This window comes from Mastomys coucha, unplaced genomic scaffold (assembly GCF_008632895.1).
Source record: "Mastomys coucha isolate ucsf_1 unplaced genomic scaffold, UCSF_Mcou_1 pScaffold21, whole genome shotgun sequence".
NCBI lineage: Eukaryota > Metazoa > Chordata > Mammalia > Rodentia > Muridae > Mastomys > Mastomys coucha.
In genome coordinates this window covers 3,039,350-3,053,092 of record NW_022196904.1, presented here as the reverse complement: position 1 = coordinate 3,053,092, position 13,743 = coordinate 3,039,350, and the positions used below count along the sequence as shown (strand labels likewise).

At 46.2% G+C, this 13,743-nt stretch overlaps 1 protein-coding gene across 1 annotated transcript in view; it reads right to left on the bottom strand.

Annotated features, from left to right (window-relative positions):
- Nucleotides 1-4,499: 4,499 nt before the first annotated feature.
- Nucleotides 4,500-13,743, bottom strand: part of Eddm13 (epididymal protein 13) — a 30,095-nt gene continuing 20,851 nt past the window's right edge. Inside the window, exons 7-10 of the mRNA XM_031390916.1 lie at nucleotides 12,928-12,954; nucleotides 9,281-9,402; nucleotides 7,268-7,305; nucleotides 4,500-4,590 (exon numbers count right to left, since the gene is read on the bottom strand). Of these exons, the coding sequence (XP_031246776.1) occupies nucleotides 4,563-4,590; nucleotides 7,268-7,305; nucleotides 9,281-9,402; nucleotides 12,928-12,954 (215 nt within the window). The 3' untranslated portion in view covers nucleotides 4,500-4,562. The remainder of the gene's footprint in view (nucleotides 4,591-7,267; nucleotides 7,306-9,280; nucleotides 9,403-12,927; nucleotides 12,955-13,743) is intronic.

The window sequence follows — 13,743 nt, the reverse complement described above, 5'->3', positions numbered from 1 at the left end:
TGAGCGTCCCACCTTGGAGTCTGAAGACTCCACAGCACAATTCAACACTGCTTATTAAGGCCTTACTCCCTCCCAAGCTATAAATCTGAAAATTTCTGGGATCTCAGTAGAAATCCTACTTAAAGGGGAAAGACCTAAACCTCTTGAGCAATCCTAATGATTTCTGGTCCTACCTTATCAAATTATAACTCCATTCAAGCCACTTCCAGAGCCACTTTACATCTCACCAAAGAGAAAGGGGGGGGGGTAATACTTGAGGAAACTCTAAGCTCATTGAAGGACAAGGAATGACTCGGGTTGCACAGCAATCACCAAGATAAGGGTAGATGACACCAGACCCTGTTATGGCATCCCTTAGCAAGAACAGTGTGTGCACAAGTGAAATGCTGTCAACCACACAATTCAGTACAAGCAACATGCAGATAAACACAAGTGCCTAGAGAAAGGGAAGTGACTTATTTAGATCTTCAGTCAAGATAATGATGAGTGTCAACTGTGACAACTGAATGGTCATTGCATGAGAGACACCGTTCTTAAAATCCTATACCTCTCCCAACAGCACTACTGAGCAAACACAGCAATTTCATTTCACCGATGGGAAAAGTGAGGTTCCAAGCACAGTGGTCCTTACCTGAGGCCCCAGAAATAGGAAGTGGGAGGGGAGCACGAAGGTTATGTTCTACACATCATTTCTCTAAAGGGGAAACAAAGAGAGTGAAAGGGCCCCAACCGAAGAATAGGGGTACAGGATGTGAGCTCCAAAGAAGTACAGCTCAGATTCTCAACAAGCCTTTCAAAGTCTCCATCTATCCAGGAGAAACTATGATGTTACCAACAAAGGAGGCAGGGCATTCCTTTTCTTGGAGACTAGAAAGGGGGACACTAAAGGTTGCATTCACTTCCCAGTGAATGAAAAAAATAAAATAAAAAGGAAAGAACGTGACCGTGGTAGATGAGAAGGTTTATCGTAGATAAAAGGGAGACATAGTCAGTGGCAGGGATGTCTGAGAGTCCAAAGTGAACATGACCCCAAGCCATATGAGGAGAAGGAGAAGGGGAGAGAGGAAGGCTAGACCAAGAGGCCAGGAGGCTAAAGAGAGTAAATGAAAGGACCAGGTAACCAAAATGATTGGATTGCGTAGGGAAGGACAGCTGGGGGAAGGGTAGCCCTACCACTGGGTTGGAGAAGTTTAGGGTAGAGGGCGGAGTATGCCTGCCAGGAGGGCCCTGTAACAGGTCCAGACAGAGAAAAGCTGGGAGAACCTGGTGGCCAGGTCCCCTTTAATATCTTAAGTAGGCACTTTCGTCAGGGGCTTGAAACTTAGCACCCAGGAGACCTCTTGGGACCTCAAGAACATGCCTAACACACCTTGCATGCTCAGACTAGCCTCTCCCGTCATACAACTGTCCGTTTGACCCAGAAGAAATGAGGAGAGGATTTGCCTCAATACACTTATGCCACCCTGAAATGTGTGCTTTTGTCTCCTGGGGATGGAAGGATTCAAGGCTGGGGAAGGGGTTTGGGGAAAGGACCAGCCAGGGAGTAAAGAGTAAAAACATGAAAAAAAAATTGCATGAGAAAGGCTATAAAGAAACTTAGAACTTGGGCTGAGAGATGGCTCAGCAGGTAAGTGCACTGACTGCTCTTCCAAAGGTCCAAATCCAAGCAACCACATGGTGGCTCACAACCACCTGTAATGAGATCTGTTGCCCTCTTTTGGTGTGTCTGAAGACAGCTACAGTGTACTTATTTATAATAATAAATAAATCTTTGGGCAAGAGCGAGCAGGGACTGAGGGAGTGGGGTTGACCGGAGCAAGAAGTCCTAAATCCAATTCCCAACAACCAGATGAAGGCTCACAACCATCTGTACAGCTACAGTGTTTACTCATATACATAATACAATAAATAAATCTTTTTTTAAAAAACCTTAGAACTTGTATAGTAACATTAAAAAATTAAAATGAAGAAGTGAAGAAAGAAAGAAGAAAAAGAAAAAGGAAGCAAACAAATAGGCCTCGCCACCAGTCGGAATCCTCCTTTCTCCCACAGTCTTTCTCCCAGTCTTTCTCCGCAGTCTTTCTCCCCCTAACCCTAACACCCGCAGGCGGTCTAGCGTTTCTCTGTCTCCAAGGCGACACAAATTGTAGGCTTGAAATGGTGCAGCGACTTCTGGGTATTGTAGTGTCAAGGAAGCGCAATGGGAGGTGCGTTTGTTAATAAAACGGAGTTTGTTAGCAGAAACGTCTGAACCAAGAAATGGTTTGGGAGACTGAAAATGCTTTGCAGATATTCTTAGGGTGTTAGCATTTTGTTAAGAGGGAGGAGGAGAAGAAAGGCAGGGCGCGAAGGATTGTGGGAGTTGTAGTTTTGCATTTTGTGGCGTTGTGGAGACGGAAATCACGAGACTGCCACCTTGCGGCAGATGTGAGGAGGTACGCCCTGCATTTAACCTGCTTTCCCCTCGAAGCCAGGGTTCCAAGGTCAACTAAAAAGGCTGATTCCCCCAAGGATTCTCATGACCTTCCTAAGAGCACCGGCGAGGTGTGGGGGTTGGGGTGTGAGGGGATTGGAATCTGGCGAGGTGTGGGGATTGGGGTGGGAGGGTAAAGAACAAGTGGGGAGCTTTTGTGCAACAATATATATAAATGCAAACCCTCACGTTCTGTCTGGCTGCCTGCTTTATAGTAAGTGAACAGGGACTAGAGAGATGGCTCAGCGGTTAAGAACACTGGCTATTCCTCCAGAGGTCCTGAGTTCAATTCCCAGCAACCACATGGTGGCTCCATCTGTAATGGGATCTGACGCCCTCTTCTGGTGTGTCTGAAGACAGCTATAGTGTACTTGTATATATAAAATAAATAGATCTAAAAAAAAATAGTAAGTGAACAGAGAGCAACAATATGGAGCACTCAGGTTCTTTTTCCCCTCCTCCAAATTAAATAGGAAATCCGAAATATGACTCTTGAGGCAAGCAGGGTCACTGCCCGCTCTAATGAGGATCCTTGTTCCTCTGGTCTGAATTGTAACTTATTAGGAGCCAAATTAGTGTGGTTGCCAAGGATAAAGCAGTGCATAGAACCGGTATATAGCCTTGAACCTTACTTTATTTTTTTTTAAGATGTTTTTATTTTATGTGTGTGATTTGCTTTCACGAATTTAAGTATGCCATATTATACAGTACCAGAAAAGACCAGAAGAGGGCGTAGATCCTCCGTAAGTTGTGAATTGTCCTGTCGATCCTGGAAACTGAACTTGGGTCTTTTGCAAGAGGAGCCCTGTTCTTAACTGCTGAGCCATCCTTTTTTTTTTTTTTTTTTTTCTTGCTTTTGAGACAAATTTTCATGTATTCCAGATTGGCTTGAAACTCACTATATAGTCAAAAAATGGCTCTCAACTCCTGATTCTCCATATCCACTGTTTAATATGGGTCCATTTTCTCTGCCAATTAAGGTTTATTTTGTTTTTTTGTTTTTCGAGACAGAGTTTCTCTGTATAGCTCTGGCTGTCCTGGAACTCACTCTGTAGACCAGGCTGGCATCGAACTCAGAATCCTCCTGCCTCTGCCTCCCAAGTGCTGGGATTAAAGGCGTTCGACACCACCGCCCAGCCCAATTAAAGTCTTAAAAGACAGGAAATAATAGTGGTGGCGTTTGCCTTTAATCTCACCACTCAGGAGGTGGAGGCAGGTGGGTCTCTGTGAGTTCAAGGCCAGCCTGTTCTACACAGTGAGTCCAGAACACCCAGGGATACAGAGAAACTGTCTTAAAAAAAAAAAAACGAAAAGGGGGAGGGGGGCAGGAAAAGATGTTACTGGAAATCGTGGGGAGTCCCAGCAGAGACATCCTATGAGATTGGGAAAATCTGGGTTCATCTTGGGGTTCTTATTCTCATTAATAACATAGGCTAAGAAGGGTCACAGATGCTCAAGAGCAAAGAACTGATACAAGCAAAAGCTTTAGGACCTACAAAAGCCATCCTGCAGCAATACAGGCGAGGGAAACGTGGGAAAGAGAGTACGGAAGCCCAACATGTCAGAGAGCTTTAAAGCACACTTAGGTTTGGCCAACATCTGAAAGCAGAGAGAGACTGACAGAGCTTTCTGCTCTTGGATTTGTGTTTGATGGTCAGCAAGATGGCTTCGTGGTTAAAGATGCCCTCAATACACACAGAATCACACGGCTCACAGAATCACATTGAATACATACTGAATCAAAGTGTAACAAGGTTTTTTTTATTTGAAAATCGTAGATTATTCCTAGCACCCCTCCACCCTGTGCTATTTGCTGTTTTGTGAATGAAAGAAACAAACATTTAGCTATTAATTAGTGTACAATAAAGAAAGGTTGAAAATGGCCCAGAGGAGGTGTTGGGGAAACCCCTGCAAAGGCTCACTCAGCTGCTCTACTGGCTATTGTCACACAGCCCGGTCCTCACACAGGCTTCCTGCTGGGCCTCTGGACACACTCTGCTAGTTGATAGGCCAGAGTGCGGAGAGCTTCCTTAGTATGTGCAACGTTCGGAGACGAGGGCTTGTGAGGGCTGAGTGAAACATGGCGGCTTCACTGGAAGGAACAGCAGGGGTCGTCTCTACGGAAGAGGAGAAAGGAGGAAAGTCACAATTGGACACTTATTTACGTCTTCACATTGTCTCAGACTCCTTGCCTCATGGCTCCCCAACAACCCCACAGGACTTTCTTTACTCGAGGCTCCCAACCCCGCGCTTCTCACCTCCATCCGGGTCCTGGCTCCTCCTGGCCATGGCCCACCCACTTTGTTCTTCCTCCCCCCAAATTGTTCCACTTGCAGATGGCACTTCCCTCAGACCTCACGAGGATTTGTGGGGGTGGGGAGCTGTGCCAGCAGGGGAGCAAGTTTGGAGCAAGAATGAGATCGAGGTGTGTCCAAACCCAAGAAATCTCGTCTTGAGACTGGCAGGAGTAGCGCCTGCACCTGGCTCACATAGCCTGTACGGGCCCTACCTCTGCCACCCTGAAGGGGTCGGTCATGTAGCCTGGCAGCCAGGTTATAGGTTAAACTTTCCCATCCTTAGGGTAAGTCCAGCAAGCATCTGAAATTCCTTGTTATGCAAATAAGGCATTCCCAGAACCTTGGCCCCAGCCAGTGATGTGCACTCACCCCAAAAACTTTTATCCACTCCCCAAATGTTTAGATAGCCCCTCCCCCATTAAATGAGCTAGCTCACAGAAGCGGTCTCCCAAAGGTTGTTTCTCTTGCACTCACCATCACTTGAGATTCTGCACTGCACCCACCCACCCCAGCTAAGCTTTCCCCCCCTCCAGTCTAACTCATAGGCAATGAGCCTGGATACACTGAGGAAAAGCAGACGCGGTATGGCAGGGGCTGGCTCCCAGACTGGCCTCCAACACAGAGATCTGCCTGTGTCTGCCTCCCAAGTGCAGGGACTAAAGGCATGTACCACCAGCACCAGTATTTTTAAAGATATTTCTAAAGATTTGTTTGTTTGTTTGTTTTTTAAAGGTGTGTTTATTTATTTAGTATAGGTAAATACACTGTAGCTGTCTTCAGACACCCCAGAAGAGGGCATCAGATCTCATTACAGATAGTTGTGAGCCACCATGTGGTTGCTGGAATTTGAACTCAGGACCTTCGGAAGAGCCGTCAGTGCTCTTAACCGCTGAGCCATCTCTCCAGCCTAAGGTTTACTTTTATTTTACATGTGTATTTGTCCACATGTATGCATGTATGTGCACCACATGCATGCGGTGTCCATGGAGGCCAGAAGGGAGTGTCAGACCAAACATGAGTCCTCTGCAAGAGCAGCAAGTGCTTGTACCTTCTCAGCCATCTCTCTGACCCCTAATTTATTTTTAATTATGCATGTGTGTATATGTGTGTGTATGTGTGTGTACGTGTGTGTGTGTGTGTGAGTAGTAGTAGTAGTAGGTATGTCCATGAGAATGCAGGTGCCCCTGGAAGGTGCCCTTGTAGACCAGAACAGGCCATCTGGTTTCCAGTGGCTGGAGTTACAGGTTGCACAAGTCCTATAATGTGGGTGCGGATAATTTAATTTGGGTCCTCTGCAAAAGTAGTACATGTTTTGACCTCTGAACTATCTCCCTAGCTATCTTATTTAATAATAATAATAATGATGATGATGATGATAATAATAATAAATAATCTCACTTAGAATTGTTTTTTATTTTATATATTGTGCTGGGGAGGGGAACACACATGTCTCCCACAGTAAAAGAGAACGAACATGGGACTTCCCATGCTATTCCGTGACTCTGACTTTGAGCCTACAAACCCTACCTTGGACATTAGGTTTTAGAGAGAATATCTTGTGTGTTGAATGGATGCATCACCTGTCAGTTAAAAACCTTATGGCCAGGGGCTGGCGAGATGGCTCAGCGGGTAAGAGCACTGACTGCTCTTCTGAAGGTCCTGAGTTGGGATCCCAGCAACCACATGGAGCGAGCGCAACTGGAGCAAGCGGGACCGGAGCGAGCAGTCCGGCAGAGGTCCTGAGTTCAGTTCCCAGCAGCCACACACATGATAGCTCACCGCCATCTGTACAGCTACAGTGTACTCATACACATAAAATAAATAAAATAAATCTTTAAACAAAAAAAAAAAAAAGCCTATGGCCAATGGCTTAGGCAGGAAATAGAAGGTGGGACATCCAGGAGAGAGAAAGGATTCTGGGATAGAACCAAGCAAAAGATTTGCTAGGAAGATATGAGGAGATTAGCACGGGTAGGCAGCCACATGGCTGAATGCAGGCTAGAATAAATGGAATGTTTTGAGTTATATCTAATCAGAGAAGAGCCTAGCCACATGGCCAAGATATTTGTATATATAGTTTGAGTCTGACTCTTATTTCTGGGAGCATGGGGCTGGGAGGAAGAACCAGGGCCTAGCTTCAAAATTAGTTATTTAGAACCAAGCTCCTGAATCCAGAGGCAGCAGGTAAAGTCACTTTGTTACCAAGACTAAAGACTAAGTTCTGTCCTTGGAATGTGTAAGGAAGGAAAGAACTGACTCCAGTAAGCTGCCCCTAACCATTGGTGAGCCATGGCACAAGTTACAGACACATGGCACACACCCCCAAATAATAATAATAACACAATGTAATTAAAGAAGCTTAAAGGTTCCCGGACGGCCAGGGCTACACAGAGAAACCCTGTCTCAAAAAACAAACAAACAAACAAACAAGAGGTTTAAAGCTGACCTCCCTGACCCATTGGCAAAAGGTGAAATGCCCTTCCCTGCCGTATCATACCTCAAATCTAGGTCCGGGTTACAATAGTGGCAGTAACACTGGAGAAGACAACGATGATGAAGGCGTGGATGTGAAACAGAGAAAAATAAAATAAAAAATAAAAGTCAAACAACACCTGGGATTCACCTCCTGGGCTCCCCTGTCTCCCTCAGCCCTCAATCCCAATCCATGAGCCACAGTCCTGCTAACAGTTCTAGGCCAGCAGTTCTCCACCTGTGGGTCAGACCCCTTTCACAGGGGTCACCTAAGACCATCAGAAGACACAGATGTTTATATTATAATTCATAACAGTAGCAAAATTAGTTATGAAGTAGCCAGGAAAATAATTTTGTGGTTGGGGGGTGTTACCACAGCGTGAGGAACGTGTACTCGAGGGTCACAGCACTAGGAAGGGTGAGAACGGCTGGTCTAGAAGATCTAGCAGGATTTGCCTTGGGTCTACTACTGCCTACAGCCCCTGGCCTGGCCATCCTGTCTCTCTTCTTGCTCTTGTATCCTGCTCCAAATTCACTCCACACTCAGTGCCCAGGGGCTCGGTTTCACAGCTCAGATTGGGCTGGGCACGTGGCTCAGTTGGTATGGTGCTCGCTCAGCATGCATGAAGCCCTGGGTCGGTCCCAGGCACTCCTAAACTACATGTGGCAGTTCACACCCATAATGCCAGCACTTAGGAGATGGAAGCTGAAGGAGCGTCATTCTGGTCATCCAAGGTCATCCTAGCCTACATCAGAGACCCTGTCTTAAAAACCAAACACGAAGAGATAGTTCAGCAGGCAGAGATGTGAAGACTGGTTCCTTCAGACTCTCCTGAATATGGAGCAGGGAGGAGTGAGGATACAAAGTGTTGGTTCACAGGAACAACTCTTAGTGGAGAAGGGCCTGGCTCTCATCCCATGTGTGCAGGTGCTTTCAGTAACAAAGGCCATTTGTGGTCAGGTCCAGTCAGAGCTCATTCTCTGAGATTGAATGAGGCAGGAATGCCAGTAAACCGGAGTAGTAAAACTAACACTGTATCGGATGCACTTGCAAGGTTGCTGAGGAACTATTAAGTTACACAAACACTGTATCGGATGCACTCGTGAGCTTGCTGAGGAACTGTTAAGTCACACAAAGAATTTAGCTGAAGGAGCACTGCTTCCAGTATGGCTGAGGGGGAGTAGTCGGCTTCTCACAGGGCTGGTACAGAATTTTCATTCCAGAGCATAATTAAAGTTTAAGGTTGTTGAGAAGGTTTCTGCTTATGTTTATTCGCCAGGACGGTGTGTCAATTAGGCTCCATTCCCATACCAAAAGGAGGCAACCCTGACTTAAGAAACAGCAGCCTCATATCAAAGAATATGCTTCTAATAGGCAGCTCTAGGGGGCAGCACAGGGTCACAACCATTATGGAATCCTGGTCTGCCCTAAGGCCTCTGTGCTCTTATCAGTAAAACCATAATTCTGCCAGGTGGGTAGGATCATCCTCAGTAACAACCATTTGAAGAAATCAACATTAGTATACATAAGACGTAATTCTGACAATAGCTTAGCTGTGCACCTCTCCCATCTGCCCAAGTGGCCAGACTCGCAGCCTCCAATCTCCTTTTAAAGGCTCACTGCGTACCCTGGGGCTGGTATAATATAAAATGCATATGCCCAAGGTGTATAAAAGTTAATAAAATCACTTATCCGTGGCCAGCTTCTCTTTGGGTATTAGCTAGAGCTGTACATGTGTAGTTATTCTAATCTTCTGTTTTAATCTCCGACTGTGCAGGCTGGTTTCTCACTGGGAAGGCATATCGATTCTAGAATAGTAGAGGCTTCGGAAAGCTGTCCGATGACATTAGCACGATTGTGCACAGATACACACGCGCACACACAAACACACACACACACACACATGAGCGTGCACTTGGGTGAGACTACTTCATAGGACAGTCTCTCCTCCTACCTCCCCCCTTCTCGCAGCTGAATACAAACTCCCTTCTCCCATGATACTTCCTCCCTCCACAGGTAGAAAGGCTCCCTCCTCACCCAGTCTCCTTTATTGTAGGACACGAAGAGGAATGTGATCACCAGGTAGGCACACCTCAGAAAGTTCCATCCACTGCTCCTCACAAGCCCCCTGGCTGTGGTGGTGGCTGGAAGAAGCTTCACTAAAGGCAAATGCTGATAATGATTAGTAATACCCCCAAACCCCTTCACCTTTGGCACTCCAAATGTGTGCCCCTAGGTGTCTCCTGCATTGGAAATTTGATTTACATTCAAGGTTGTGGCCATTTCCTCCCATCTTGGTTATCTCTCAACTTCCAAGAAAACTGTTTTGCTCTTTTGCACAGAGTCTAACCTGTACTCTGCAAAACAAAACAAAAACAAACAAACAAACAAACAAAAAAACCAGAAAACCAAACAACAACAACAAAAATGCAGGCTGGCGAGATGGCTCAACGGGTAAGAACACTGACTGTTCTTCCAAAGGTCCTGAGTTCAGATCCCAGCGACCACATGGTGGCTCACAACCATCTGTAATGAGATCTGACGCCCTCTTCTGGTGTGTCTGAGGATAGCTACAGTGTACTTACATATAACAATAAATAAATCTAAAAAAAACAAAAACAAAAACGCTGCCAGCAAACCACCTATAGCTCTGAGGGAGCCTCACTAATTTTCCTTTTTGTCCTTTTGACTGTTTGATTTGGCTTGGTTTGTGAAACAGGATCCCATGTACCTCAGGCTGGCTTCAAACTTAATATGTAGCTAAGGGTGACCTCTTGATCCTCCTGCCTCACCTCCCAAGGACTGGGATCACAGACATGCATCTTCAAGTCCATCTTACTAGTTGTTCTGCCACTCTCTTTGTGCATTGTATATATGTGTTCTGTGTGTACATGCACACACACATGCATGTCAGTTCCATCATTAGCCCCCCTCCATCTTTTTTATTATATTTTTTAAAGATTTATTTATTATTATATGTAAGTACACTGTAGCTGTCTTCAGACACACCAGAAGAGGGCGTCAGATCTCATTACAGATGGTTGTGAGCCACCATGTGGTTGCTGAGATTTGAACCCAGGACCTTCAGAAGAGCAGTCAGTGCTCTTAACCACTGAGCCATCTCTCCAGCCCCTATATTTCATTTATTCTATCTTTTTTTTCTTTGTTCCTCACCCCTACCCCCCAGGACAGGGTCTCTCACACCGAATCTGGAGCTCACCAATTTGGCCTGGCTTGCTAAACTGAGCTCCACAGGACACCTTGCAGGAGTTCTCTCTTTCCACCACATGGATCTTGAAAATGGAACTCAGGTCATCAAGTGTAGCAAAAAGCACTTTTACCTGCTAAGCCATCTTGCCTGCACCCCAAATTTTTATATTTTTTAATTCTTTTGGTTTTTTTTTTTTTTTTTTTTCCACTCTGTAGACCAGGCTGGCCTGGAACTCAGAAATCCGCCTGCCTCTGCCTCCCAAGCGCTGGGATCAAAGGCGTGTGCCACCACCACACGTATTTTTTATTCTTTTAAAGACATGTGTGGTGGTTTGAATGAGAATGGCCCTCATAGGCTCATATGTTTGAATACTTGGCTTCCACAGTTCCTAGAATGTTTTAGAAGGGTGTGAGGTGTGGCCTTGTTGGAGGAGGTGTGTCACTGGGGGTGGGCTTTAAGATTTAAAAGCCACACCATTCCCAGTGAGCTCTCCTGTACTCTGTCTCTCTCTGTATGTCTCTCTGCCTCTGTTTCTCTGTCTCTGTGTCTCTCTATCAGGTATAAATTCTCAACTACTGCCCCAGTGTCATGCCTGCCTGCCTGCCTGCCTACCATGGCATGCCTGTCTGTCACTGTGCTCCCTACGGTAACAGTCATGGACTCATCCTCTGAAACTGTAAGGAAACCAACCAATTACATGCTTTCTTTTATAAGTTGCCTTGGCCATGGTGTCTCATCACAGCAATAGGGAAGTGAGTAAGACAATATATTTTACCATTATGTGGGTGTGCATGCCACACATGTGGTGATCACAGGGCAGCTTTGTGGAGTCAGGGTTGTCTCCGCCCCCCACCTTTAAGTAGGTTCTGATTGAACATTTCCAAAAATGCTTTTAACTATGGAACCATCTTGTGGGCCCCAGTTTCCTTTATATTGGGTCACTGTAGTGTTCTCCTAACCTCCTAAAACACGTTGCTTGGTGGTTTTTAAAACAACATACCAATCCCAGGAACTAGTTCTCTTCCTCCACTGAGGATCAAATTCAGGCCCTCAGGCTTGGAGGCAAGCACCTTCACCCTCTCAGCCTTCTTACCAGCCCAAGAACTCAACTCTTTTTTTTGTTTTGTTTTTCAAGACAGGGTTTTTCTGTGTAGCCCTGAGTGTCCTGGAACTCACTCTGTAGACCAGGCTGGCCTCGAACTCAGAAATCCACCTGCCTCTGCCTCCCAAGTGCTGGGATTAAAGGCGTGCACCACCACCGCCCGGCTTCAACTCTTAATTGCGGGTGCACATTCTTAGTTCTAGAATTTTTATAATTATAGTTCCAGGGGACATTACTAAGAGCTCTAGGGTTTTTTTTGTTTGTTTGTTTTTGTTTTTGAGACAAGGTCTTTTGGAGCACAATGGCCTCCAACTGCCTATTTAGCTTAGGCTAGCCTTGATCTTTTCTCTACCTCCTGTATCAGCATGGGTCATGACCCCGGGGTTGAACGGCCCTTTTACAGAGGTCACCAGAGACCCTCAGAAAACACAGATATTTACATTATAATCTATAGCAGTAGCAAAATTACAGTTATGAAGTAGTATCAGAAACAATTTGATGGTTGGGGATCTCCACAACATGAGGAACTGTAGTAAAGTGTCTCGGCATTAGGAAGGTTGAGAACCACTGTTCTAAGTACTCCATGCCCAGTGGTTTGTTGTCATCGTTGTTGCTGTGACTCTTTGTTTTGTTTTTGTCTTGTTTTTGAGACGGAGTCTCACTATCCTAAGCTGGCCTTGAATTAGCTACTTATCCAGCCTGTAACCCGAGATTCCCCTGCCCCTGTATCCATGCTGACCTCTGATAATGACATCTGGCAGTCTTACCTACTTTTTCTGATGTTATTTCTCTGTTTTGCGTTTTGAAAAGGGGTCTCACAAAATCAAAACAGGCCTTGGACCTCTATAAGCTGCCCAGGTTTCCCTCGAACTTCTGATCTTGTCAAATGCTAGGGTTACAGGTGTGAGGCACCGCTCCCATGGCGCGTGGCCCTAGGGACCAGATCCTGGCCTTTGTGCTTAACTCTGCTGAGACTCACTGGGCATCTTAATCCAAGATCGTTTAACAGGAGTGACCCACCAGCACCAGGAGGTTGTATCTGTGGTCTTCCCTTCTCTCTTAGTTTCCAGAGCCACATTCGCCTGCCACTCAACTTACCCAGGCATTTCCAGGGGGAGAGGAGGGGGTTCTGGAGGTCGGCGGAAGCAGAATGCCACTTCTTCTTACCTCGGTGTGCCAGACACCATGACTCAGAGGAAGGGAGAGGGTGGCTGGGGCCATGGATGCTTCCAGAATCCTCAGGCGCTGGTGCATCTGTCTGACCTTGTCTCGGGTACTACAGGTACTACCGTGTACCTCGCCCAGAGAGGAGGTGCTAATCACCTGTCCCGCCCACCCCGCAGGAGGTCTCGAGCACACAGCCCCACCCACCTTCTTTTTTGCAGTCACTTGTTTCTTCTAAGAAGGAAAAGCATGGAAAGAGTAGAGAAGGGGAGGGAGGGGAGAAAGAAGGAGGTAGGGGGAAAGGGAAGAAAAATAAAGAAAAATTAGGGACTGGGTGGAAATACAGCTGCAAATGGTGCTTCTGGGACCCTTTGATGAAAGGGGGACTTTCACCGGCTTAATGTCCCTTGACTCAGGCTCTCCACGGCTACTTGGCTGTTCCTCTTTGTGAGGTGCCCTACCCACAGATGTACACACATGCACGGAAATGCATACAGTATGCACATGTGTGTTGATGTTGATCTCCTTTGTTCCTTCCAGCCCTTGCTTAGATGTCACTTCCTGTGGACCCTAATGGCCCAATTCCCCCTAGCATCCTCTAAATACACATCAGCCTCCTCCACCCGGGGCTCTCATGTCCTCTGCTCTCCTCACTCCATAGGACAACAGTGTTCTTCAGACTCTGAGCCTGCTTCTGGACCACTTCATTCCCCTCTCATCAAAATACCAGCTGCATTTGTTTGTCTGGTTTTGTTTTAAAATTACATTTGTTTATTTGGTGTATGTGTGTGATATGTGTGTGGGGGGTGGTATGCGTGTGTAGTGTGAGGCCTGTGTGGGGTATGGGTTGTGTTTGTGTATGTGTAGTGGTATTAGGGTAGGCATTTGTGTGTATGTGTGCTGTGCATGTATGTGTATGTGTGATATGAGGAATGTGTGTGTGTGGTGTATGATGTGTAGTGGTGGGCTGTGTGTGTGTGTGTGGTGTATGGTGTGTAGTGGTGGGCTGTGTGTGTGTGTGTG